At 39.7% G+C, this 27,366-nt stretch overlaps 4 protein-coding genes across 4 annotated transcripts in view; 2 read left to right on the forward strand and 2 right to left on the reverse strand.

The window, feature by feature from the left end:
* Positions 1 to 2,050: 2,050 nt before the first annotated feature.
* LOC117818940 lies at positions 2,051 to 4,467 on the forward strand. Its single transcript, XM_034692088.1, has 6 exons — positions 2,051 to 2,220; positions 2,811 to 2,953; positions 3,387 to 3,451; positions 3,578 to 3,706; positions 3,795 to 3,890; positions 3,972 to 4,467. Exons 1-6 carry the CDS (start codon positions 2,092 to 2,094, stop codon positions 4,043 to 4,045), a joined length of 636 nt encoding a protein of 211 aa, XP_034547979.1. The 5' UTR covers positions 2,051 to 2,091; the 3' UTR covers positions 4,046 to 4,467.
* Positions 4,468 to 6,762: 2,295 nt separating this feature from the next.
* f2r (coagulation factor II (thrombin) receptor) lies at positions 6,763 to 9,190 on the reverse strand. The gene is made up of 2 exons (XM_034692524.1): positions 9,041 to 9,190; positions 6,763 to 8,230 (listed from the first exon to the last, which is right to left on the reverse strand). Exons 1-2 carry the CDS (start codon positions 9,108 to 9,110, stop codon positions 7,005 to 7,007), a joined length of 1,296 nt encoding a protein of 431 aa, XP_034548415.1. The 5' UTR covers positions 9,111 to 9,190; the 3' UTR covers positions 6,763 to 7,004.
* A 197-nt stretch (positions 9,191 to 9,387) lies between these two features.
* The window catches only part of iqgap2 (IQ motif containing GTPase activating protein 2), a 40,701-nt gene continuing 22,722 nt past the window's right edge, over positions 9,388 to 27,366 (reverse strand). The window contains exons 16-38 of the mRNA XM_034691481.1: positions 22,744 to 22,834; positions 21,703 to 21,870; positions 21,407 to 21,549; positions 21,054 to 21,224; positions 20,654 to 20,737; positions 20,414 to 20,485; positions 20,247 to 20,316; positions 19,709 to 19,917; positions 19,363 to 19,512; positions 19,110 to 19,273; positions 18,676 to 18,900; positions 18,212 to 18,352; positions 15,877 to 15,961; positions 15,494 to 15,726; positions 14,745 to 14,877; positions 13,161 to 13,263; positions 12,911 to 13,052; positions 12,011 to 12,098; positions 11,671 to 11,883; positions 11,392 to 11,552; positions 10,855 to 10,998; positions 10,254 to 10,362; positions 9,388 to 10,037 (exon numbers count right to left, since the gene is read on the reverse strand). Of these exons, the coding sequence (XP_034547372.1) occupies positions 9,924 to 10,037; positions 10,254 to 10,362; positions 10,855 to 10,998; positions 11,392 to 11,552; positions 11,671 to 11,883; positions 12,011 to 12,098; positions 12,911 to 13,052; positions 13,161 to 13,263; positions 14,745 to 14,877; positions 15,494 to 15,726; positions 15,877 to 15,961; positions 18,212 to 18,352; positions 18,676 to 18,900; positions 19,110 to 19,273; positions 19,363 to 19,512; positions 19,709 to 19,917; positions 20,247 to 20,316; positions 20,414 to 20,485; positions 20,654 to 20,737; positions 21,054 to 21,224; positions 21,407 to 21,549; positions 21,703 to 21,870; positions 22,744 to 22,834 (3,213 nt within the window). The 3' untranslated portion in view covers positions 9,388 to 9,923. The remainder of the gene's footprint in view (positions 10,038 to 10,253; positions 10,363 to 10,854; positions 10,999 to 11,391; positions 11,553 to 11,670; positions 11,884 to 12,010; positions 12,099 to 12,910; positions 13,053 to 13,160; positions 13,264 to 14,744; positions 14,878 to 15,493; positions 15,727 to 15,876; positions 15,962 to 18,211; positions 18,353 to 18,675; positions 18,901 to 19,109; positions 19,274 to 19,362; positions 19,513 to 19,708; positions 19,918 to 20,246; positions 20,317 to 20,413; positions 20,486 to 20,653; positions 20,738 to 21,053; positions 21,225 to 21,406; positions 21,550 to 21,702; positions 21,871 to 22,743; positions 22,835 to 27,366) is intronic.
* On the forward strand, positions 24,075 to 26,493 carry f2rl2 (coagulation factor II (thrombin) receptor-like 2). The gene is made up of 2 exons (XM_034691483.1): positions 24,075 to 24,329; positions 25,105 to 26,493. The coding sequence occupies exons 1-2, from the start codon at positions 24,266 to 24,268 to the stop codon at positions 26,154 to 26,156; spliced, it is 1,116 nt and encodes a 371-aa protein (XP_034547374.1). The 5' UTR covers positions 24,075 to 24,265; the 3' UTR covers positions 26,157 to 26,493.

Below are 27,366 nucleotides of genomic sequence, written 5' to 3' on the forward strand. Positions count from 1 at the left end.
TATGATTAGGGTTAGGATTTCTGTTAGGGTTTCTATTAGGGTTAGGGTAAAGAATGGATACTAGACTTTTTGGGGTAATGGTAAGTATGTTCAAAGTGAATGGAAAGCTTCCAAGATTTATATCTAGGGCCCCTTGTGGTCTAGGGGGCCCCTCTTGTTCCCTTCACATCACCTTTGTGCCCCTGGGAGCCAATTGACTAAGTATGTTCAAAATGAAGGGAGGGCTTTGAGAATGGATACTAGAGGCCCCCCTAGAGGGAACTAATTGAGTAAATATTTTCAAAATGAAGGTAAAGCATCCAAGATTGATAACTGGTGCCCCTTGTGTTCTAGGGGGATTATGGAGTTTTCTGCTGTGCTTGTACAACTTAACACGTCAATGAGTGGAGTCTTTTTTTCTTCATAAATGTAAACAAACTGGGCTTTCTGACACCACTGACTTTTAGTGAACAACAAATGATTTATGATCCTTTTCCATTGACTGTGACTAACTCCGTTAATGAAAGATGGACGTAAAAAAAGGAACTCAGGGGTTGGCATTCAAGCTCAGTCTTTTATGACCACAAGACTAGTCTTTTCATGTTGTCTGCTTGCCTTTGGAGCCCTTTGAAATGAGGAATGTAACACAAAACAGAGTGTACTATTTTTTTCTGGCCACTCAAAGCATGTTTACCCATTCACACACTGATGGCACAGCCACAGTGGCAGTTAAGGGTAAAGTGACTTGCCCAAGGACACTCCGGCATGTGGACAGCAGGACATGGGATCAAACTCTCCACCTTCGGATTTAGAGACAATCAATTTCTACACTCAGCCACATAAGTTGACCTGCACTGTTTACTTGAAATAAGAGAGATAGCTTTTTTTTTTTACTAAACCAAAGAAAAATGCAAATATACCTCACCCAGTTTTACAAACACTAGCCATCACGTCATGTATTTCAATGAACATGTCATGAACATCTGCTCAACATGGCAAAAGTATGTTTACAAAAGCTCGAACATTTAACACACGAAAAAATGCAATCTAATGTTCAAAACATCCACACACAGGACAACAGGAGAAATGGTTCCAGTCGAAACTGCATCTCCAGCCTTCTAGATATATAGTCATGATATACCACTGGTGTGGATGTAATGTTTTTTACTTACAACTCTTATTGTGTTGTATTTTGACAGTCTCTCTGAAGCTCATTGTGTGTGGACCTCAGATCATGACTTTTTTTAGACAAAGCTGATTGGATGACCCCATCAACATCTGGAACTATGCAGGAACACGTTTCATAATGCTAGCCTAAATTTTAGAGGCACAATTTTTCGGCAAGTGCCAAATTCTCTCTTTTTCTTTCTTTTCAAGAGAAGATTTATCCCCTTACTTTAAAAATTAAAACGTTTCACAAGAAAAGGAGGGCTAGTACATATTATGTAATTTTGCAACCACCTCAAACAGACAAGAACATAATGATAAATGAGGTAGAAACAATTTCACTCATGTCTGTTAAATGTGGCTTAAAACAGTTAAAGGAAATATTTGTAAAGTTTCAAAGCAATTTCTGTTATCAGAAATAAAAATGAAAACATTAGAGGAGAAGTTTTCTCGTATTTGTTTCTCAGTGTGTCTGTCTCTCCTTTCCTTTGTGTTAGTGTGTTCATCAGCATGTGTGTGTGTGTGTGTGTGTGTGTGTGTGTGTGTGTGTGTGTGTGTGTGTGTGTGTGTGTGTGTGTGTGTGTGTGTGTGTGTGTGTGTGTGTGTGTGCAGGGGGTTGTCCACATATTGAAAGATGTGGGGGTCCTGTATTCAGTCTCTGCCAGCTGGCTGTTATGTAACAAGATAAATAGGACACAATCCCATGTTGAGTGGATGTGAGAAGTGAAGCAAAACCCTTCCCTTCAAGAGAAAACAAGTGTTTCTTTGTGTGTGTGTGTGTGTGTGTGTGTGTGTGTGTGTGTGTGTGTGTGTGTGTGTGTGTGTGTGTGTGTGTGTGTGTGTGTGTGTGTGGCCCAGCCCACTCTTACACAACACCCCCCCCTAGGTTTCTCTGTGTAGTTTCTAGCTGGCAGGATACTGACTCTAGTGTTGCTCTGTGGCTGCATGCTGTCTGGAGTCATGGCTGCACAGCTGGTTGTAGCTCTGCTGGCTCTCACCTCCCTGTGTGCTGCTGCGCCTGAACCCGACTGTACAGAGCTGCTGAAGCCTCTGGTTCTGGATAGCCACAGCCCTGTGAGTATCAGCCATCGTTTGTTACTTGCAGGCTGTATGAGTGAGGAGGTTCTGCAGAATGCTGCAGTGTGTTGATGTAATTGAATTTTTTATGGGCGTGGGCCTCTTTAAAGAGTGGCGCAGTGTTATTTTAAGTGAAGCGTGAGTAGCAAAAGTCAGTTGGTTAATAATGCAATCACATTTATGAACACCTGTCTTTTCTTAACTTTGTTCAGCTAAGCTACAGCACATGTATTTTTTTTCCATTTGTATAAGGGCATTACTATTTATGATAAGTTACTTTTTTATTTTTTTATATGAAGGGTTAATAAAACAATGCCCAGGCATGCTTCTTCAAGCTCTTCCGAAGCTTTCTTTCAAGTTGCACATCAAGCAGATTTAGTTATCTAGTTGTCATTGGAGAGGCAATATTAAAATGAACATTTCTCTGAGTAAGGACTGACTGGTTTGAGCACGTTTTTATTTGTCTGTTAGTCTGTCTATTTTTGGACAACGGTTAACACCTTTTCTTTTTCAACCAAGTGTTAATCTCATCAATGTGACACCCTCTTTGTTGAGATAAACAACACAGGCCTGTCTGTTTGTGTCAGATCTATGGGAAGTGGGTGCTCCATGTGGCGTCTTGGGATGAATCTGATCTGAAGAGTGACCTGGTAGCAGTGAACAGCTCATGGGTGGAACTGTCAGCGTCATCAGAAACTGGATTTATCTCCCTCTACTGGGCCGATCGAGTGTAAGGACACCGCAACTAGAAATGTTCTCTCGTCAGCAAATAAGTGTCACAGTAAGCAGGTTAAAGCTCCTGTGAGGAGTTTTTAGCTGGTTATGAAACAGCCAGAACTGAACAGCTATGCCTTTTTGTGACCTACTAAAGCAAATGAGAACATCAGCCACAAAATGAACAGTTTTTGCACTGTCATTTTTAATGTCTGTAGGAAAGTGTCAGACCTGACAAGCTACAGTCTGTACTTTGTTGACAGTAAATGTTCACCATGAGTAATAGTAATATATATGACTGTTAAAAATAGAAGGCTGTGATCAGCGAAGAGTTAAGAGGTACCACTGTATCCACAGGGGGGTGCCAAAATCAGCACAAAGAGAAAGTTCCTCACAGGAGCTTTAAATGTATGTCAAAAGGCTGATTGTTGAACCTTTTCTCATTAAAGGGGAGAAAAATGTCTTCAAGGATCAACCAATGCCTCTGTCTCAGGAATGACAAGTCACACTACATGTATGTATCTCAAAATATTCAGTGTATTTAAAGTTCATTATGATGTATGCAATCAAATATTTTAATACTTTATAATACAAATGTATGTTTGTAGAGGGATAAGTTTTCTCTCCTGATGTTTCATAGTTAATATCAATGGTCACACTTCATACCATGAGGGTAAGTACTATGAGACCTGCTCTGACTGCCTCCTGTCTGAGGACACCACCCTCCTCCCTGACGGCAAGACAAAGGGACGCTACCTTTTCCTCTTCAGTAAGTTTAATTCTTTCCCTCTTGATCACATATTTCAAGTAAAAAACACAATTTTTGATACAGTGTTTTTTATTCTGCCTATTTTAAGCAAAAACTGGCAATCTGGAGCCAACTGAGCTGGATACCTTCAAGAAGCAGGCCGAGTGTCTGAAATTCCCTGAATGGTACTTCTTCGGAGGCTCAGGTCAGTAAAAATTTCAGCTCTAATTTCTGGAATTTACGTTGAGGTAATTCCCTCACAGTTCAATCATTGCTTTTATTCCAGATCTGTGTCCTGATGCCAGAGAAGCTGCTGCTGCAGAGAACACAGAAGCTGAAGTCCAGCCTCCTGAAAACTAAAACCAAGCAAAAGGGTGTTTTAGCTGTTTGTATAGCCCAGCTACATTAATCTAAACCTACACTAAATATTTTTTTAATGTGACATTGTCACTGATTTAACATTGTGCTCTGGAATAACTTTTTATTTGCCTGGTTTTCCGGTTGGTTTCAGGAGTGGTCGTGAGTTTGAGGCTTGGTGGTGTTGAGTCATGTTAGATATGAGTTCTGTGATGTGCAGAAGATGTACTATTTTGCATGTTCTGCCTGCTAAGCTGGTTGAACTTGTATAGCTTGTTTAGAAAATGAGAAATCAGAGAAATTCATGGTATATTTTGGTACAGTAATGGCCGAAGTGTCTACTGTAATCACTTTAACAATCTGTAAATAGTTGACTGTTTTAAATGCTTGTGTGAAATGAATAAAAACAGCTTTCAGTCCCTCTCTGCAGTGTTGCCCACTCATTTGTTTCACCTTTTTTCAGAGGACGAGCACAGTTTCTGAGCCAGATTCTTTTAAATTCAATAAAATAAACCAGACACCCTGCTGACCCATCTGTAAAGATCATACGCTTCTTGAAAACTGTTACAGCTTTTCACAGTGGTACTGCTGTTCCCAGAAATTTCAACAAAAGTTCCTGCCACTAATGTTAGTGAGAGAGAAAAAAGATATCAAATTTATAAAACGGTCACCACCAGGGAGTGCACGCAGGCCCAAAGGGAAACCGCCTTAGTTCTGCTAAACAAAAGCCACCTCAGCTCCTTTTGAAATGTCTCAGCAGTCCTGGAAGAGCGATGGCACCTTGCCTGAGTTCATTCGGGGGCAGCAGTACTGCCAACAGAGGGTTGTTGAGCCAGCCATTCATTGTGGAGTAAAACGGCTCTGCCTGGTCATTGAAAACCTTCACTGGTGCATTTGAGCACGCAGGACCCCCCTGCTTCCCCCATATAAGTGCTTGCACAACATGTTTTTTTCCTTATTTGAAACCCCAGAGGGAAAATCAATAAGCGATAGACGTTTTCTGTTGCAGCAGACACATCCTCTGCAGTATTGCTGTCTCAACCTCTATCTGACCATGGCTCTGACAGGTGTTGTATTTCTGTTGGCTCTTGCTTCCCTCAGTGCTGCAGTTGCACCTGACTGTAAGGACTTGATCAAACCTTATATGCTAGAGGACCCCAAACTGGTAAGTTTTTCTTGTGATCCTTTTTTGGACGTACTATTTAGCATATCATCAATAAGGACAGTCAGATATTTTCTCTTTTTTAATTAATCTCAATTTTCTACATGAAGGTTTTTGGTAAATGGGTGTATGTGATGGGAGCTGGTGACCCCAAACCATACCACAAGGCACTGGAGTCTCTGAAAAGCTCTTGGATTGAGCTGTCACCCACTTCTCAGAGTCACATTTTCTCTTTACGCTGGGGGGATCACTGCTTGTAAGTGTAGTGGTGTAGTTGAATAAATATACTGGTAAAACATCACCCTGACAAAGAATGTAGAAGTATTTTTAACTATAGTATCAAATAGTGTGTTGAATCATAAGCTTGTGACAACAGGATCGTGTCACAGCTTCTTTTTGTTTCTCAGTAATCGGTGTATCCTCGGGGAGGTTAATGCAACAGTCTCAGGACTAGCCACCACTTTTAGAAGTAAGTGAATGCCAGGCTTTACAAGAGATGTAACAGTTTATGCCTTTATGATGTTAAGACTTAAGTGTATCCACACAGCTCAATATAGTTAACATTGTACAATAACCAGACACTCCTTGTGCTTCTAAAGAGAACCTATCAGACCACAAAGGTCATATTCTGCAGACTTGCTCTGACTGCCTGCTGTGGACAGACACCTTTCGGAATGGGGACGCCACTGGCAGATACATCCTGCAGTTCAGTAAGTTTTGTCCTCCTCAGTTTTAACACAAGTGTTTTAACTGCTGTTAAAGAATCAACTTTTGTCATTTAGCCAGGACAGGGAAGATAGATTCCAAAGATGTTGAAATCTTCAAGAAACAAGTTGGGTGCATGAACTTCCCTCAGAACTTCTACAGCTTTGATGGTAAAACAGGTCAGTGAGTCTTTATTGAGACTGTAAAGCTTTAGAGAACTTTGGGGGACTTTAGAGGACGGTAAACTTTCACAAGCTGCCACAAGATGGGGATGTTGTTTTGAGAAATGCAACTTTTATATATGATTAGAGACTTGGGCTTTCTTGTTACATTATTGTTGGATTAATTCCATCACTAGGACATGGATGTGACACAAATATTTTCTGTTTATGTTGTTTTTATCTTTCATTGTTTTTCAGAGCTGTGTCCTGACGACAGAGAAAGTGACCAGCAATAAAAACAAAAACTGAAGAGATGCAGCGACACTGGTATTAAGCATAAATACTGTACAATGTAGTAGTTTGTTTTTGATTGAACTACAACCCCCCCCCCCCCCCCCCCCCCCCCCACTTCTCCACTCATAAACATCTTTTATGATTAATTTTTAAGATGCACTTATTAACTTCTTAAACAGGTAATGATATACAAGATCAGTAAGATTTTGATATCAAAACCAGCCAATAATGGAGCTACCATAATATGTACTGTTTGTGAAAATATAACATTATTACAGTAATTGACTAAACTTTTTTTTTAATTTCTGTGACTGAAAACAAGAATATGAAAAAAATCTGCAAAGAATGAATTAAATTGTTCTGTTATGCTGCCTGTGTAATAAACTCAAGCTATCAAAAACTGTCACACTGCTTTATTTATATGTCATGGTTACAAAATTAAAAATGAATTTGATGTAAACAATGATTCATTTCATGAGATAATTAAGCTGAACATAGTAAAGGTGCATTGGAAATAGTTTTTGGGTCCAGTACAAGCATACCCTTGGGAGGGATTTAACTACATATTGACTGGTTGATCACACTGTAGGTGTGTGTGTGGGTCTGTAAAGTGTCTTACACAGAGGGATAGAAAGGCCCTTCATGCCACCAGCCTGCTGTACTGGCTCCCCAGGCCTGTTTGGAGGCTTTCCATCTTACATGACCTGGTGCTGTCCGTCCACCCGCTGCTTCTCATACTCTGTGTCTCTGAGCTGCTCTCTGCTCCTGACAGCCGCCTACACCTGAGCAGCCTCGCCACCTGCTTCTGGCACTGAGAGGAGCCAAAGTAATAGAGGACAGGATCCAGACAGCAGCTGAGACTCCCCACACACATAGAGAGCAGGTACGCTTGATAGGAACTGTCACTGGACTTGTGGGACAGCTGGACATAGTGAATCATGAGGATGATGTTGGTGGGGGTGAAGCAGACAATAAACACCACCAGCACAACCACAGCCATCACTACAGCTCGGGTCTTCTTGGAGCGGTTCTCAACGTTAGCTGCGAGCAGAGCCTGAATTATTCGTACATAACAGACAACAGTAAAGACAAGAGGGATGAAGAAGAAGACAGAGGAGTAGATGGGGAAGAAGTAGAGGTAGTAATTTTGTAGATTTTTGACATCCTGCACATCATGGCAGGTGGTGATGCCCAGTTCTGATAAATACATGGTTTGGCCTGAGACCAAAAGGGGGGAAACTCCTCCGAGGGCCAAGAGCCACATGGCAGCACACACAACCGAGGCGGTCTGAGGGCTGCGCCATGTAAGTGAGTTCATGGGGTAAACCACAGCCAGGAAGCGGTCCACACTGATACACGTCATGAGCAGGACGGAGCAGTACATGTTACAGTAGAAAGCTGCTGTGACCACTCTGCACATGAAGGAGCCGTACAGCCAGTTGTTGCCGTTGTAATGGTAGGCGATCTTGAAGGGAAGGAGCAGGCCGAACAGCAGGTCAGCGCAGGCCAGGTTCAGCATGTAGATGGTCGAAGGTTTCCTCGGACGGATGTGTCGCACAAACATCACCATGGCAACGAGGTTCAGGGGCACACTGATGATGAAGACAAAGGTGTAAAGAGTCGGGACAAAGATTGTTGCCAGGTGACCCTTGAGAAAGTGTTTAGCTTCCTTTGAGATGTGAAAGCTCTTCTGGTTGTGGGGTTGTGGACCGTGAAGGCTGTGTTTTTTTTTTACTGGCGCCTGCTCCAACCCGGAGCCGGACTCTATGTACTCCCCCTCAGACACAGACAGGTCCACATAGTCCACAGGATCATCAGGGGAGATGACAAAGTGACCAGCAAAAGTCCGGGGGAGGAGTCCTGATCCTTTAGAGAGACACAGGGATTGAGAAAAATGATGTAACACTCCTGCCCTTTAACAGGACAGGGTTGTATCTGTTGAAAACTGCAGTTATTACAATCTTGATGATCATTTTAGCAACACTTAGGTCAGGAGAGAAAACCTTTTTTTTAAAAATTTGTTGAATCGTTATCATGATTGATTAATTAATAATTATTATTAATTTGATATTGTGAACTAAAAGTAGTACTGATACTTTGTAAATAAACTCCATGACATGTTTTGAATAAAGGTCTGAAAATTTCATCTAAATAATATGTTGTCTGCAGAAAATTTTATTTTAAAGTTCTGATGCTTTGAATAATGTGTTTAAAGCATGGCTGAAGGCAAAACATTTGTAATAGTTAGCAAAGTTACAAGTAACGAAAACTAGCAGATCAATATGTCAACAAGTCAGAAATTGAAATATGATAGAAAAGTAAAAGAACCTGCAAGTAGATATGAACCATCTTTAAACTACTAATTATTAGCATTTAGTTCTTAAAACAAATCATTGTCTTTATGTCATTACTGTAAAATTATCAGTTTCCCTCTCCAATTGTTCCTTGGCATATTGGGAAGGTGAGTGTAGTATTGTTCCTGCACCATTTCAGACTGGTATATATTGCAATAGCTGGCATGCAGGAATTTATGTGGTGACAGTGAATCAATAATTTAAATAGGAGATGCAAATACACAACATTTTGTCCACATATATAATCCAGCCGAGGAAACCCTACTACTGAATGACAGTTTTCTACTTTGTACTATTACAATGATATAACTCAGTAACTTACCATTCAGAGGAGTTAATGCTGAGCTGTGAAGAAAAAACAGAACAAACAATCCAACTGACAGGGGCAACATGGCTTTACCGTTTGTCCTCTAAATATTTTAACATCTGCGAGTGTGCAGAAATGATCTGTTTGCCAGAGGAGTAACTGAAGTGTTATTGTGTTGGCATCAAACATGTTATTACATGACATGGTGGATGCTCCGCCTCCCTCTCAGTGCACTGCATCTCCTCCCCATTAGTTAAAAAATATTATGACCATGATCTTTAGATCTAAATATTTTCCTCTGAGCTCTAATGTTGTGATGTGTCAGCTTAGTGGAACAGTTGAAATTGATGACATGGGAAGAATAATCATATATGTGTAATTTATTATGAACATTGTTTAAACATAAGAAATCATTAATATACTGATAATATTAAAAATACATCATCTGTAGCTTTTGAATGATTTATTCATTAAAACGTGTTTCTTTAAACATCTGAATTAAAAGGCACTGGTCATGCAGGTGGGTAGGAACATCTCTGAACTCAGACAGTACTGCTTTGTCTGAAATTTCCATCAAAAACATTTAAAGTAGCTTCAACTTAAAGGGAACAAAACAGTGTTTCCTCGCATCTTTTACTTACAAAACATGAAAACCATTGCAATGTAATTCTTAAAATACATGACATTTACAATCACCACATTGAAAAGTACAGAACAGACATATTAAATTAGACTAACATAACATTTAATTTTGCTGTTATTCATCTAATCAGAATAAATGAAACAAAACACTGTTCTGCATCGTCTTAAGTTTCCTCCCTAAATTAAATTGAACAAACTCAGTACTGCCTGAAGGCACAGTCTGTTTCCCTCCTGCTGCTTCTCCTTCTCTGCTTTCTCATTTTCCATAGAATTTTTTATTTAGGAGGAAGATGAGTAAATTGACATTGACTTTGGCTTTATCAAACATCTTCATGACAGCAACACCTTCATACTGCAGCTGTAGGAGGTCCTGGGTAAACAGAGAAAGAAATTCAAATAAGAAAGACACAAACAAAACGCTTACCAATTATATAGAAAATAAAGTGTTCATCAAGATGTTTTCCAACAGCAGTGGAAGTATTGCTGTTATTATATGAATCATTAGTTAATTATATGAAATGGGTTTATAAAACTGCTTTGTTTCCATGACAGTTTCCAGTGTCGAACACACATGGGAAAAGTTTACCTGAAAATGTAGCGGAACCTTTTCCATTTCAACTCCCATAAACTTGGCTTTCACCTCAAAATCCCCAACTTCCACAGTGGGCGAAATGTCAAACATGACATTTTTGAACCTGATAGGAGGATGGAACAAAAGCACGAGATTAGTGACATAAAACAGTGTCTACACAGCACAGGAGGAATTAAACAGCAATCATTTTACAGTAATATTTCTGATGTTTCTAGGAATAAGGGGACTCAGCATTTCCATGGCACATAGAAAATCAGCTTAGTGCTTAGTGACTCTGGTAGCGGATGTCCTGTAAATGATAGTGTGCAGACAGCTGTCATCTGAACAATACCATAATATTATTTCTCTTTCCACCAGAGGAAAACTGACTTAGCAAATCGTAATTTTTGTAGTTTTCTGATGTTGTACCTTTAGGAAAAAGATGTAGGATTACAAACCAATGAAAATGAATGATTTTAGCTGAATTAATCAATGCAATTTCTGCTAATCATAAAACCCTGCTGGATTGCACTAATAATCTAACAACAGACCTGAGAGGGTCATTTGATACCCAGCCTCTTTGGTAGCAGTATATGAGGTGAACAGCTTAACTCACTGGTTTGTCTGAAGTCCTTCTATCTCCAGGATGACTCCTTTCTCATGCAGCCTTGCAGCCGTGTACTTCAGAGACTGAGGCTTCAGCTTCTTACTGGCCTTACTGTCCCCTTTGCCATCCTGTTTTATTGATCGACGTGAATTCCTGGAAAAACAAAACATAGTAATGCCTATTTATTATCAAGCCCCAACCATCAAATCAACTACTCAACATAAAAGGGGAACAAAATGCTGTTATTTTCAAACAGTGAGAAAACACACATGACACTCTGTAGGGGCCTTTCTGTGTTGAGTTTGCAGGTTTTCCCCATGAATGCATGCATGGGTTCACTCTGGCTTCCTCCCACAGTCCAGAAACATGCTTGTTTGGTTATTTGTTCACTTTAAATTGCCTGTAGGTGTGAGTGTGTGCATGTGTGCCTCTCACCCAGAGGAACGCCCCAATGGGATAAGCGGTATAGATAATGAATGGATGGAGAAATCATACTTTGAAAACTTTTCATCCACACAAGGTACAAGAAGTAAAAGTACAACTCACTTCCGGTTAAGGTTATCCAGGCAGGTCTTGATGTAGGTGTCATAATAGTTCATCTGGTCCTGGTAGAAGGCCGTTTTTGAATTAAGAGCTGTCAGTGTCTGTCGCAGCTTCACAAGCTCAGCCTTCCTCCTCTGCCTGTAGCGTCTCTGGTAGCGGATGTCCTGTAAATTACAGGTTAACTTTAGAAATTCAGCAGGTGAAAATACCTAACACTAACAAGTTTAAACTGTAATGGTATGGTATGCATCTTTTTAAGTGAACGAAGAGCTGCTTGTGAACCTTTGATATGTCGTTGATGAGGTCCTGGTATTTGTTACTGGCAGTGATGAGGCCAGCCTGATCCAGGTTACGGAGGTTTCTCTGGATCTTCCTTTTCTTCTGCTCGAGAGGAAGCTGGCTGTCCTCCAGCACTGCTGGGCTGCTCTTCAGACCCTCCGGTGTCTGAGCATCCTGGACTGCCCGGCGCTCCACAATCTTAGTATGTTCTGACTCCTGGAGTAGTCATAAAAGAAGTCCAAATAAAAGATAAACTTTAATTAAAACAATTAATTCTTTAGACGAATAAGAATGGCTTTTATGCACATGGGTGAGGAAAAACAAGATAAGAGGACAATATCACCTGGGGGGAAGAAGCTGGGGTCTCAAGAATTTCAGGTAAGGTCTCTCCAGATTGAATTCGGATCACATCTACTATGAGTTTTTTTGTCCTGAGATCAAACACAGAGAAAAAAATGTCATATTAGAGGGCATGGCCTCTACTATTTTTCACAAGCAACTTAACAGTTTGCCATGGCATTTGGTGAGAAGCTACCAAGTTATTAGGATAGGATTCTTTTTTCCTGCAGGGTTGAATTCAATAGTACTACCATGTGCATGCATACATACTCATGCTTTTACTGTTTATAATTTTTTTTGATCAATTATTTGAAAAATATACAATCTAATTATTTTTGGGTTGCTTTTCCATTGTTCAATCTGTTTCCCCACAACTGCTCGCCAAAGTCTCAGAAACAAGGATCAGACACTTGAAGTAATTACAGCCACATTCAGAGAAAATATGATCCTATCAGCTCGAGAGCAGTCCTGCTTTCACATTTAGTTTTCTACTCAAATACATTCTTAACACCAAAAATAAGGAAGAGATCACTGTGAGTAGTCTCCTTTAAGAAAAGAGAAAAAATGTAACGGATGCATGTTTTCTGGCAAGATAGTCCTGAACAACAACCCCCTTCCTCTTTGAACAGGAAACGATAAAAGGGCAGGAAGGCCACAAAGACGGGTTACTGAGTGACAGCCACAAGGAAACACACAATGTCAAAAAGAGTTAAGTAGAGTACCTCAGAAGGCATGCATAGCTAACATTACATAAAGTACTTCTGAGTACCTGTAAATTAGTAAAACATAAATTGTCATACAATAACAATTTAGATGACTGCAACATCAAATAGCAGTATTGCTAACCTTTAAAACAAGGTTTGCACAAAGTAATTTGATTCATATCCTCCAACTCTACACTTACTTTGTCATGAGAGTCTTCAAGTCTCTGTCGTCTCCTTCCAACAGCTCAAACTTGCTGGTGAGGGTGAGGGAGATCTCCGCCTTGGCCTGCTGGCTCAGAGCACTCTCTCTGTTTGGATCATTTGGGTCTACTGCTCCCTCACCTGAAATACATAAGCACAGCTTGTGGAATTATTAACATTCTATAGCCAAGTTGTGATTACTTTATGATACATTTAGATATATAGTATATGAAGTTTGAGTGACAATACCGAGCAATGCCTCAACATCAGGGGCGTCTCCAAGGTCCTGCAGCAGCTCATGTAGTAAGTCGTTGTGGTCAGGAGAGATGGCCTCTAGATGCTCCAGAAGCAGCTGAAAAATAAATACAGATGTGACTTTAATGTATGGCAATCTGAAATATTTACTGTGTAACAAGTCAGTGAAAAATACTATGATGAAGTAAATAAACTTTGTAAAATGACACACCAGAGAAACAGAGAAGATTTAAAGATCACAAGTACTATAGTTACTCTTTAAATTAAACACATTCAGCCTCACTCACTATTACCAACATCAACATAAACTGATAAAAATCAATATAAAGTATTAGCTATTTGACTAATGTTATTACACATATGCTTAGTGAAGGCCTGAAGACAATACAGGTGCACCTAAAAAAATAAGGTTAATATGAAAAAGTTCCATATTCCATCAGCTACTTCAGAAAGTAAAGGAGTAAATCATGCCCCAAACCAAGTATTTCGTGTATCAATATACTTTTCAGAAGTTTGACATTTCTGTACTTTAAGTTAGTAGATATATCCCCAAAATTTGAGATACTGGATTTTCATGAGCTTTAAGTCATAATCAACAAAATTTCAGCAAAAAAAAAAAAAATGTCTTGGAATGTTTCAAATAATGTGTACTGAATATTGAACATATGAAAGTTTGCCCTTTATAAATGAACAAAGATAAAATACTTTTTCATAATATTCTAATTTGTTGAGATGCACCTGCACAATAAAAAAGTAGATTAAGAGAAAATGAACCATGGCCTGATTTAAACCACACTTTTGTTTTTATCAACATATCAAGCTAAAGGGCACAACATGGTGTGTGTTTAAGTGTGTAAAATAAAGGCTGAGTGAACATCTACTCAAACCACACAAATGTCATCTCTATTTAAGTTTCTGTGAGAATAAGTGTCGAGTAATGCTGATGACAAAAGGTCACAGATGGCTTTTTTGCACATCTATCCGCTCTGGGAGAGCTCTGGCTCCTCTGTTGCCTTTCCTGAGTTTTTCCTCCATACGGGGGGTTTAATGACATAAGTTGTTATGTGCGGCTCAGATTTTAAAAGCCCCTTGAGGCAAATTTGTAGAACAAGGATACATAAATAAAACTGACTTTAGTTTAACCCACTGATGTCCTTACCACTTCCCCTTTACAAGGAAGTGGTCTGGAAATGTACAGAAAGAGAATGGGACGATAATCAAAAGAAAGTAAACAGTAGAGTGGGAAACAAAATGAAAAGCAGTGACACAAGGACAATAGGTGACAAAACATCCAGGCCACAATGAGTTCATACAGTGTAATTCAATTGTGCGCTAAGATATACTAAATTATTTTTTCAGACTAGCATGAGATGTATGTTTATCAGGAACTGTAAACTCAGAGTATGGCTCTAATATAAAAGGGTTTAGATACAGCTTAGATATTCAGAGTTTAAATGACAAGCATGCAACTGACTGAGTAAAGGATCAATATTTTACAGTGATGGTCATCCCTACACTTCCAGAGCTAAGCTGAAATCTGGTCTGAAGAAGGTGAAAGGTAATTTTTCTTTGGTTTACCGAGTGGGTATTGATGATCTCCTCTATTGAGATGTAGATGATGGGCTTGCTTAGAGTCACCATGTCTGAGTATTCATCAATATTAAACTTCTCCTCAGGTTCAGGAACATCACATGCTGACTGGAAAAAAACCCTAAAAGAAGAAAAAAAATCAGAGATTAGGACTATTAGTATTTGAGCCCAAGTGTTGTCTGAGATAATGTTCAGCACTAGCAAAATTAAAAACAGCCCAAATGCTGGCTTGTCTCTGGTAGAGGAAGTCAAAGTCTCATCAAAGTTTATTACTCACACAAGCTTGTTCAAGAAAATGAAGAAAGGATTTGATTTTCAGAAACCACGAGTCAAACACTTTGGCAAAGTGAGGGTAACTGCTGCACACACTGGCCCAACCCTTCTTACTTGTAAGTATTTAAAGGCCCTTCATGAGTTTAGCTTTAAAGGCCTTGTCTAATTGCTGAAAAAGCATATAACAGCTGTCTTCTTTGCCTGTATCACCTCTAATTCCGCCATGTCAGCTTAGCATGTTTCTGACCTTCAGTGTTTAATTTTCAACAGCAAAGTGCAGGAACTGCCTGCCTCGTGTATCTCCCCCTTTATTATCTTGTTTTCAACATGAACAGAGCATACTTCATGGAGTTATAACATCATGGAATACTTAACTACCCAGAGATGAAAACATGTTGACAAGTTTCATTTGAACAAGCTACAGAGCACACTGGGTTTGTCCATATTTATTTTTACTTTCTTACCTAAACTTCTCATACGTCTGAGATATGTAGTTGTTCATCGGTGTCATGTGTGCATTCTCGCCCTCAAACAGTTTATTAGCAGCAGCATGCTGCAGCATCTTCGCCACTGATCCCAGGTTACGACGCTGGTCTAAGTGCAGCTGCCCTCCAGCTGACATGTCTATGATGTCAAAGCCGTCAGGGGCCACGATGGCTGGGTTCATGTAGCGGTAGTACAGCAGGTTCCCTACAATCTGTAATAAGAAAAAGTGACAGGATCTTTATTAATCACCTGTTAAACTCAATTCAGTGTCTACAGGAGAGGTCTATATGAGCATATTCTCAAGAGACTCTACTGTGAATGAAGAAAGTTTAAATAAAGTTTTACATGTGAGAGGATCTACCTTCAACAGCTCATCCTCTGAGGCATCTGGAAACTTTTCATGGAGGGTGTTCTTCAGAACTTTAGCTATGTATCTCATGCCATAGCTACATGCAGAAAAAAAACCATTGAAGGGACATCAACACAAAATAACATGCATGCACACTCTATACAACAAATGAAATGGCAACCACAGGACAGGGACAATATTGTGTCAATAAGTTTGTTTGTTTTTTAACTAAGACCAAAATGAAACATGAGCACCATCCACAGGTGTACATAGTCCCCATTTACTTTTGAATTTGAGGTGGGTTTGTGTGAGGGATATTTTAAATTAAGGAAGCCAAATATTTGGTATTACTTTACCAATCACAGATCAGGGTTACTACTATGTAGCAAAAGCAACCCAAACTAAACTTTTGTTTTTCCTGTTTTTCATTTTGGAAGGGCAGATAACTGTTTCCTCTCAGCAGTGATTATCTAGTAATGATCAGGGGTCTCATTTATAAAGGTTTCTTACGCACAAAACGGGGCCTGAAATTGGCGTACACCAGTTTTCACGCCAAGTTTGTGATTTATAAAAACAAACTTGACATGAAAATGTGACTACCGGTAAGCAAACTCTGATCCAGGCGTACGTACATTTTAGAGGCAGGGGGAAATTGGCGACGCAGTTAGGGAGAGGGAGAACTGAAATCAGATTATATTTTAATGCCTTTTACACATTTCATTCATTGAATAACAACATTAACAGACCCGCGTCACCATCATCACTAAAATCTGCATACTCTATGTGTGAATGTGTATCTGTGGTGAGTCGTTTCCAATAAGCTGTCATTAAAAGATAAAAGTCTTAAAGTTCATCAAATATTTGATCAGCTTTGTCTCACCGTCACATTCCTCCAAAGTGTAGAGGAACAAAACGGGCCGTATCTTAACATGTTCGTCTCGAGGCAAAAACCAAAGTAACATCAGAGGACATAAATAAGCCGTGGAACAAAGTGACAGTCATGTTTTCAATGTTTCTAACGCTGTGCAGAGTCCCTGAGTGTAGTTATACTTTTGATATAGACTGCTGTACAACGCACAAGGAGTGCAGAGACATGGCCCCGGCTGCCTCACACACTGATCACATCTCCCTCACCTGTGTTTACTGTGTTAATGAGAAAACTGTGGAAGTAAAGCCATGACTGGTTCTCAGTTATTATCTTACATATCATCATAATCAGTCAGAGCGCAGGCCAAGCTGTCCGTGATGAAACCAGCACATTAAAACTCATATTCACGGATCAAACTTCTATCAGATATTATCAGAGAGGAGATATCTGAAGGATGTGAGCTCTCTGTAATGTGAAATAAAAGTGTGTGTCCTGTAAACATGAAACACTGCAGTGAGACCCGTGCGTAATGATGAATGATGGATGCTCTGGCACTGGTGACGGGTACATGAATGCTGACGCGACGTGGGGTCACTCGATATTTTTATTTTTATTTGTATTTCTTTTGTGGCCCTCCTGCTGTAAGAAACAAACAATAAGTGCTCTGTGACCTCCGCTTCATTCACGAGGACCACGGTTTGTGTGTCAGAAACTTTATTTTCTCCGTCTTCCTCTCCGTTGTTGCCGTGATTCACCGTGAGAACCTTTGATCTTCCGGCTCATTTGTATGCAAGTTCATTCATAAAGTGCTTTGCATTGACCGTACATGGTTGAATGTGGGCGTGAAAAGGGCGGAATAAGAGGCTGATCTACGTGCGCATATCTCCAGGTGGTTTGTGATTTATAAACGGAACATTGCGTAAAGTTTGCGTGCGAATGGTTTTATAAATCTGAATTATTTTTGGCGCACGCCATTTCCGGGTTTTCGGAGTACGTACTCTTTTAGTAGGGATTATACGCACTCTGTTATAAATGAGACCCCAGGCACCAACATGCAATAAATCTTGACAACCAGAGTGAGAGGCTACTGGCATGCCAAAGTACATAAATGATCATGTCAGGTTGTAAGATATCATAATTGTGATGCTAGCTTTATTGATCAAACATAAATTAATAAATGTTTAAAAAAAAAATAACGTATAGAGATCGAAATCAGCTTAACAACACTTGTTTTTTCACCACAAAAACTGGGATAAGATTTTAGTTACAAGCCTGAAGCACTTTGAAAGCATCTTGCTTCTCTGACTAGAAAAACTTTCACAAACAGAGTAAACAAAAGCATGCACAGGGTATGGGCAAAATAACAGGGACAGGTTAAAATCGATTCAGCAAAACAAACTGACCATCATGCTAATAACAATGTGACTGTCACAAAGAGCACAAAGCGGAAAGGGACACTCAACAGGTCCTGAAACTTACGGGATATTATCCAGCGAGGACACAATGGAGTTCAGGACCTTATCTGTAGCTGCCCGCAGTGACTGACTGGATGCCTCCAGCCTATTACGCACTTCCTCATGTGACATGGCCTGCTCAGGGGTTACTTCATAAGGCAGCTTGCTGTGTAGCAGAGACAGCAAGAGTGGAAAACAATGATGTGCATGTGGTTGATCTTTTCCATTTATATAGCAGATTGTGTGTTTGCCACGCTTGGTAAAGAAAGTTGTATTTTTTTATAAAATCCCAATTTTAAAGGTTTTCTTTGATGCTGTGTTCATCAAAAAAAAACAGAAGTTTTAACCCTTTCTAAACCCTAGAAAACAGAAACTTAGTTCTAAAGAGCAGCTAAACACATCAAATGACCAAATACAGTACAGCTCTGACCATACTGACTAATCACCACCACTGTCTGCATCATTTCTGAGCACGCCATTTGCCTGTACCTGGCCTCTCCTGTAGCTGTCTCTAGCTGGTTCACCCAGGCTTTGTACACGTCCACTGGGTTAGTGTTGATGCCCAGACTCTTGTCGTCGATGATGTCTTTGACCACAGGAGCCAGTAGCTGTCTTAGTGTGTTGTGGCCACGGGCACCTCTGTTGAAGCTCACCACCATCTTAATGACAGTTGGGTTCCCCGTCACTATGTCCTGGATCTGATCCACCTTAGAACTGTGAAACATTGGAGGAGGTTTGATAAGTATTTATCTGTGCTGTTAACAAAACAACATATCGGACGCAAAATTTGGTGTACATTTGTTGTTGTAATTCAAAATCATCTCAGGTTCTTACAGTTATGTATTAATCAGAATACATAATAAACATAAGAGAAAGACAACAAAAAACACTTATCAACAAATAAGTAAGTCTGCAGGTCTCACCTGATTTCCTCCTCCAGAGCTGTCTTGAAGAGTTTGAGCAGCAGGTATTCCTCTCTCTGGTTAGAGGCGTAATTGTACAAGGTGAAGATCACAGTGTCCATAAACTTAGTTGACTTGTTCTGAGGCATTTGGAAAATCAGCTTGGCCAAGTATGGTGGATTGGTCTAGATGGGAGCAGAGAAGTAGTTCAATCGATTTGCACTGATTAAAGTTGTATTATGTTGTTTAAGTTTGAAAATAATTTTTGAATCACCTGCAGGAGGTAAAAGAGGTGTTGGTAGGCCTCCAGTTTCCTTCTTTTCCCTTTATTTAGGCCCTTTATACCCAGTCTGTCTCCTGTGGTCAAGTCATCTTTACTTGCTTTTTTCTTGGTCTTCATTTTCTTATTATGGGACACTACATCCTTTTCAAAGAAGCAAGCACCAAATAATTACGTAGCCACACTTGACAGGACAAGATATAATCACATGAATGTAATCACAGTTGTTAGCAACCTCTGACTGAACCCTGTGCCATTACCAAACTATAAATTATGTTAACCATCATCACACATGATGCTTTTCTTTTCTTTGGTCACATAAAAACAAGGTGATGCAAACCTGAAGAGTGATCCTGTTCTTCACCAGTAGTCCAATCTTTATGTCCATCAGGTTCAAGTCTTTCTCCATCTGCTGGTTGGAGCGAATATTGGTGACCACTTCTTCCCTCAGCCTTGTCACTTCCTGTTCCTCCTGAAGGTCCAGGGGACTCTGCTCCAGCAGGTGGACAAACTTGCGCACCACTGACAGAGGAGGATCTTTGGCTCCAGCTGAAATTGACCACAGAAGGAAAGTCAGATACTATATTGTGGACTTTTATACCTTCAAACATATCTCAAAATCATGTTACGATAATTTAAGAATGGTAATGAATGCCTACGAATGATTTAAATATTTACACAGAGGAGATTTTTGTAAAACATGATTAGAAGTCTAACATTTCACCCCTGAGTTCATCAGTTACTTAACCTTCACATGACCTTAAAAACAGTGATGCTGCAGTCTTAAAAGAAGGAAACAAATATCCAACCAGTAATGTAATATGAACACTATAGAGACATGTTATTTAAATCAAATAAAAAATACACTTTTTCCTTACTCAGTGTTCTGTAGTCATCTCTGGCTTTGTTGGCCTTAAGAAAAGCCTGAATTTTCACAATGTCTTTCTCCTAAACACAGATAAAAGTGAGTCTAACATAACATGGAACAAACAACAGAAACAGATGAAGCTGCTCAGTGATGTTGTTTGACTTTGGAGCTACTCACATGCTCTTTGAAAAACTGCAACCTTTGATTGTATTGACGTTTGGCTTTCCACATTTTCACCAAAGACTGGATCTACGACAAAAATGTTGTATTTCAGATGTTTGGTAGGTAACTGTGTTTTCAGTGTTGAGTAAATGCTAATTCATTTTAAAAGTGTTTTAAATGTTTTGCTTGTTGTAAGTCACATGGCCTTTTAAATGGCCATTTCCTTTTATTCTACAAGGGCAACCAATTTAGCACCTTCACAACAGATGTAACGTTGTCCTGAAGCAAATTCATCCTGTTTTGGTACATTTTCCTCTGTTTGTGACCTTTCCAGCAAGCCTGCGAAAGAAAGGGGAAAAAAAATCACAACTTTGTGAAAAATGGTTTGTTTAACATCAATGACACCACAGCATTGTTTAGCATAGTCTCCTAGCTGAGCTAATTGATGTTTCTTCATTTATTTTAAGTTTAGATTTTATGTTTTGGGATTTTCATTCAATAATAATTACAGAATAAAAACGTACAGTTGATCTAAATCTAAAACTGTCAAATGAATCAGAGCTGCAAAACCCTGAGGGAACCGCAGTGATCACTGGAGTTGATCTGAATTTTGACAGCAACACTATTTGAAGTTCAAACTTGAGGAATATGCTACCTGCAATTTGACAACTTGTGTTTCTTGTTGGTGCAGATACTCCATCCTGTTGCGATGCTTCTTCCTGACCAGGTAACCTCTGATCCTCGCCTGCAGCAGGGTCACCAAGGATTCATTGGCCAACCATAACTGTTCCCTGTTATATTCTGCACTCACACAGCTGACAACATTCTAAGAGAAAGAGAGAAGTAAGCAAGTTATTCGTGTAGAAATAAAGTGCCGACACAGAGAGAACATTTTTGGATCAAATACCTAGTGTTACTAAAATTATGTATTTGGTAATCCATCCATGTAGATACTCTACAACAACATTACAAAATGAACAGTGGAATATGCAGTGCAGCAGGGGGTACCTGGATTTCCTCTTTACCAAGATGACCACCATTGTGTTCAAATCCATCAGGCTCCTCCCAGGTGCCCTGTCCAGTCTCCAGGTTATAGTAGTAGTCATATCTGTCATTAATGGTATGTTTTACCCACACACTGTCAGTGCTGCCTGAATGAAAGTAGAAAGGGCTCCGTCAGATATAGTGAACAATATTATGAGTAGAACATTTAAAAAACCCAGCTTCTTCTAATGATGCAGGTTTTACTTTCTTAGACACTGAGCATCATTTTCTATAGTACTGGTGCATAAAGGTTAAATTACCATCAGTGGCACTGGTTGTTTGTCTCTGTGCCAGTTCAGTATGGTATGTGTCGGCACATTCAGAGAGCACTGCTCTCAGTCCTGCACCAGGAACTTGCAGAGCCTGCAGTGTGTTCTGAGGGTCCCCCTCTGCCACTGTCCTGTTAATTTCAGCTACTGCTCCAGCCACTAGCAAAGTGAATAAGATTACAATAGATAAGCAGCTCCAAAACGTCATCAAAATGTAGAGTGAATTTTTAAGTAACTTTTTAGCACATTTAGAGGAATATTTGTGATCTTCTTTACATTAAATTTTTTTGTGAAAAATATATTAAGTTAAAATCATTGTTAAATCCAAATGCTAAATATAAATATAATATAATATAAATATCTTTGCTTGTGTTGTTTTTGTTCTCGTATGTACGTCGCTTTGGATAAAAGCGTCTGCTAAATGACATTGTAACACTGTAAATATAAATGTTAAATATAAATATAAATGTTAAATGTTGCTCTGCAATCCTAAATATTTAGCCGATATGCAAATTCACACTGCCGCCTAGCGGAAATACAGACTTAGCAATAGCAACTTGTCCGTACCATAGACTGAGTCAGTATTGTCTCAGAGCGTTGTGAAACCCCTTTATGGCCTCCAAAACTGCCTCTCCAGCATTTTTACGGAGGGCAGTCTGGCTATAACCCGTAGGGGTCAGTACTGACCGACTATGTTTGGGATATCTGTATCGCTTTATCATGCTTTTATTTTGGTACTTCCACTAGGCGGCAATGTGAATTTGCATTGGGCGCCGTTAGTACCAAAATAAGATATCCTGACCCATGGCGCCCCGTACAATTTAGAGTATTTTGTTTTTACAAAGGAAGAACCAAACATTTCACTTTGCTGCATTTTAAATCCTTGATAACAAGAGCTTTCTGTGTAGCAATACATACATTTCTCAAGAAATTCTCAAGAAACAATAAGTAACAATATGCAGAATCTTTTGGTATGACAAATCTAAACAGGCTAAACTGCCAGATAGGAGAGAACATCTTAGTGCTGCATACATGTGAGAGCCTCCTCTTCATCCTGGTTGGCTGTGTGAATGGCCTCTTGGATTTGGTCCAGCCACAGAACAGCAGACTCATCTCCAGAATTCTAAAAGCAGGTTAAAGCACAAGGTCACTTCTCTTTTTCAGCATGAAGAAAATAAAGAACTCCTCAAGCATACAACGCACTGTTCTCAATCCTAACTTGATAGAAAATTACATTATTTTGGAAGATTCTTGTAGTTATGGTATAACTCATCAAGTTAAGATTGTGAGGACTTTATGAAAATGCAGTCTTTGTCCTCTGCAGCAGGTCAAGTTTGTAGAATTACTGATCACTGACGTGTTAACTGGTGCAATTCAAACAACAGCAAATAACAGACAGTACCATTCCCCCTCTGTCCGAAGGTAAGATCTCAAGAAAAACAAAACATGCCAGATAAATTGTTGGTGATAGACTAAAAACATATCTGCACCCCAACTAAATCAACCACTTTGTACAAAAATAAAAAAAGGAAAAAAGAAAAAAATAACATATAACAACAGCCACAGAGAATGTTTATTCAGGTGGAGTTTTGTAGTTGTTCTCAGGCTAATTTTAGACAACTCTGGTGGGGAATCGGGCGTATTCCTGACCACTGAGCCAACAGGAAGGAAGCTGCCATTAAAAAAACTAAACGGACTATTAGCAACCTCTTTGTTTATAACTGCTTCTGACCAAAGATTTACCAGCAAATCCTCCATGTATTAGGAGAGTGGCAGGTCAGGATAGTTTCAGTACTGTCATAAATGGAAAAAAAAATCTACAGCTGTTAGTCTTCAGCGATAATTTCAAATGATATGTTCTTTTCTATGTGTGATAGCTAGATGTGTAAAGTTTTATGGTCCAAACCAGTTTATGCAGACTAATCTTCTCTCATTTTTAAAACAGACACCATCTTGAACACATTATCCAGTTCCCATACTGGATTCCATTGATCTAATTGCTCTACAGTGCAGTAGTGTTGAAAGAACAGGATACATTTTCAAGCTGATGAGGCAGCTTAAAATACTGCCAAACATCTGTTACAATAGTGAGTCCATTACTCCAGCAAGGTTGACCAATAACACTACTTACTCCCTTATAGATATACAAATATGTACACCACATAGTGACCTATATCACACTGAAATTGCTTAGCGTAGCATAAGTGAAAGTCATTTTTAATAATTTGCAGCAGCTGATGAACATTTGAGTGGTATCCTCCCTCCCTGGTGAGTCAGTGGGCAGTAACTGACGCAGGCAGAGGGGAATTTAGTTTTCAAGCCTGGACAGGAAATGTGCTCACTGCTCCGTGCAAACACATAAGCGCCCCACGTACAGAAGAGGGAAGCTGAGCTTCAGTTAACATCGTTATCAGCTCTATACTGTTGCTCTGCAAAGATGCAAAACAGCAAATTTCACAGATGGAAAACTCCTTCATTTACTGAGAAGAAGCGTCACAGAGAGGGGTGAGGACAAGCAAACTTTACGAAGTCTGGAATACAGAAGCCTGGTGACATGGTTAACCTTGTGCCAGGTCTACTCATTTGTCTAATGACTGCGCAGACCCTCCAGCATGATGGTAAGTGTATTCAGAAACTAACAGTGTTAACAGCTAAGGATAAGTATATTGATTTCAAGTCATTCCAGTTAGCACATTATGTGAGTGGTTAAGGTCTCATTCCCCGAATAAGGGGTGCATAACAAAGTCCTCAATTTTTTTGGGCAAAGCTGTAAATACAATAAAGGATCACAAATCTAACATACTTGAAATATGATATTTAAAATGTACAGTGTGTAGTAATTAGCAGCATTTAGCAGAGAAGACTTGTTAGACATGGAATATAATATTCCTAAGTATGTTTAAATTAGTGGTAATCACCTGACTCTGATTTAGAATGAGCTTTTAATGTCTACATAAGTAGCAGGTCCCTTTCCAGAGAGGCTGCCATCTTGCACCGCCATGCTTCTACCTAGGCACACAGCAGACCACTAGTAACAGAAGTGTTTTTGGATTTAGAGAGTGACTGCTAGAAGGCCACCATCGCTTCCATGACCAGAGTGGTGAGAACGGGAATGTAACAATCCTGAATCTAATTGCTAGATAGAGCTAATTATTACCATTACTACACACTGTACCTTTAAGAGAGCATACTCTTACTACAGTTTCTTATTTCTGTTTATGAAAAACAAGACATAACTATTGAGTCTTCAACGATAGACAACAGAACACTAAACACATCAAACAGTGTATCTGCAGTTTCTCCGACATGCTTGTATGTAGTTCAAAATGTACTATTACAGCAAAACTTATGTTACTTTAAAATAATGAACGTTTTTTTCCTACCCCTTTACAGGAAACAGAACCAGGACCAAATCCAAAAACTCAACTGCTTTTGAACCAAAAACCTTTAGGGGAAGGACAGACACACTTAACCACACAAACCAGTTGCTCTATCCCAGCACAGACCCTGAGCTGGATGTGAACCTAGAGGACCCAGTGGCAGTTTTTACCAAAAGTATTTTCAGCACCTGGGTCATACCTTTATCTTACATCCTGGCCATGCTGGTGGGCATCCCCTCAAATGCTTACATTCTGACCTTCCTCAGACTCAGAGCAAAGTCCTTTTCCATAATAGTTCTGTACCTGAACCTGGCCTTATCGGACCTGCTGCTCCTGCTCTCCCAGGCACTGCGGGTTCACTACCACTTCAACGGAAATAACTGGATATTTGGGGAGATCTCCTGCCGGCTTATCACGGCCTTGTTTTATGGTAATGTTTACTGTTCTGCTCAAACCATAGCATGCATCAGTCTGCGGCGCTACCTGGCTGTGGTCAAACCATTTCTGTACAGAAGGCTGGCTAAGACTACTCTGGCTGTGTGGACATGCTTTATCGTGTGGTTCATGTTTGTGGCAGCTATCGTACCTGAACTCATGGTCAGGCAGAGCTACCACATTACCCAGCTTGGGATCACCACTTGCCATGATGTACTTCCTCTAGAACAAAAACCTCACTCACTACTGGTGCCATACAGACTGATGCTTGTTTTCACAGGCTTCATCGTGCCCTTTCTGATTTGTGTATTTGCTCATGCAGCAGTAGTATACCACCTAGGACAATCTCGTTGTGACTGGAAACCATTCATCAGGGTCAGCACTCTGGTCTTCATCATCTTTGTGATGTGTTTCTTGCCAAGTGGCATCCTGCATATCGCCCACTACATCCGCCTGTTTTTGAACGAGGACGACAGACTGTATGGATACTACAGAGTAGCAGTGTGTCTTTGCAGCTTCCACAGTTGTCTGGACCCTTTCCTGTGCATGCTCGTTTCCAAGACGGCAGCCTCAGATCTACAATTCATATCACTCCATGGGACACCTCAAAGGCCAGCTGTGAGGATGTGAGACTATTTATGAGTGCACAGAAAAAAAACACCTTCTTGAGGACAATTGTAAGGAACAAGTAAGGAAGCACACGCCCAAAACAAAGCAAGTTGAAGCTTGACACTGATTTCAAGAGAGTGATGCTGGAATATCAGTATGATTCAAAACAAAACCAAGCTACGTGAGCCAGTTCTCACATCTGAAGGAATATCAGGGTCAGGAAAGTAACAGTTAAAATGTGAAACTTCTTCACCTCAACAAAATCTTAGATTGGCTTGATGAAACAGAGTCAGAATCTGTGTTCAGCTAATATCTTTTGTGTTTCTATTCCAAGTCGGAAATAAATGCAATAAATGTGTCTTTTTGTTTGAATCCACTTTTGACATTTTGAGTTACATATATTATATGTACATAAAAGTCATCAGCATTTAGCTCTTAGTTTTGTTATGATGCAGTACTGTACTGTACTTTATCACATTCCAGGTATGTAAACTAGGGATGTACATTTTAAGTATTTTCTGGGATCGATTTTTGGAAATGTTAACGATCAATTATCGATTAATCAATAAAAAACAAAAAAAATGTTATTCTTATGTCAAAAACAAGGCCAAATACTTTTTTTCCTCCTAAGTTATATTTTCTACAGGAACAAAATGCATATAACTGACAGTATTGAATACGATTCATGTTTAACACTGATTATCAACAATCAGGCTCATAAAAATATTCTCAGTGGACATAGTCTTAATGTGAAGGCTCAGGATTCTAACAAAAAGTACTTCAGACTCACAGTGTCCAGTTTTCTGCCTACTCGTTCTTATTGAGAGAAATAAACATGTGTATTCGGTAAGGAGTCAGCCGGGAGCGCAACCGGGTCATAATCAGTCCAGCTGCAGAAAAGTTCAGACGGCTCTGATGTTGCTGCTCTGCAAACATAGTGCACTAGCAATTCCCAACAGTCTGTTGGCTTTGTATCCAAAGGTGGAAGGTGGGGAAATTTCCTGTTTAAAGTTGCCAACCTTTGTGTTGTTGTTAGCAGCAGTTGCGCATTGATCCTCTTTAAAAAGCGCACGTGGAGACCTGTCACTCAGCTGCAGCCCCCACCTGAGCGTCTTCGCTATGTGCAACACCTTTAACAGCTGATTCACAGAGAAACTTAAAACATCTCCCTGATAGCTGAATGTAATATGAGACCACATGATGTTTGTTCCACGTGACGGAAAATTGAAAA

This window comes from Notolabrus celidotus, chromosome 9 (assembly GCF_009762535.1).
Source record: "Notolabrus celidotus isolate fNotCel1 chromosome 9, fNotCel1.pri, whole genome shotgun sequence".
Lineage (NCBI taxonomy): Eukaryota > Metazoa > Chordata > Actinopteri > Labriformes > Labridae > Notolabrus > Notolabrus celidotus.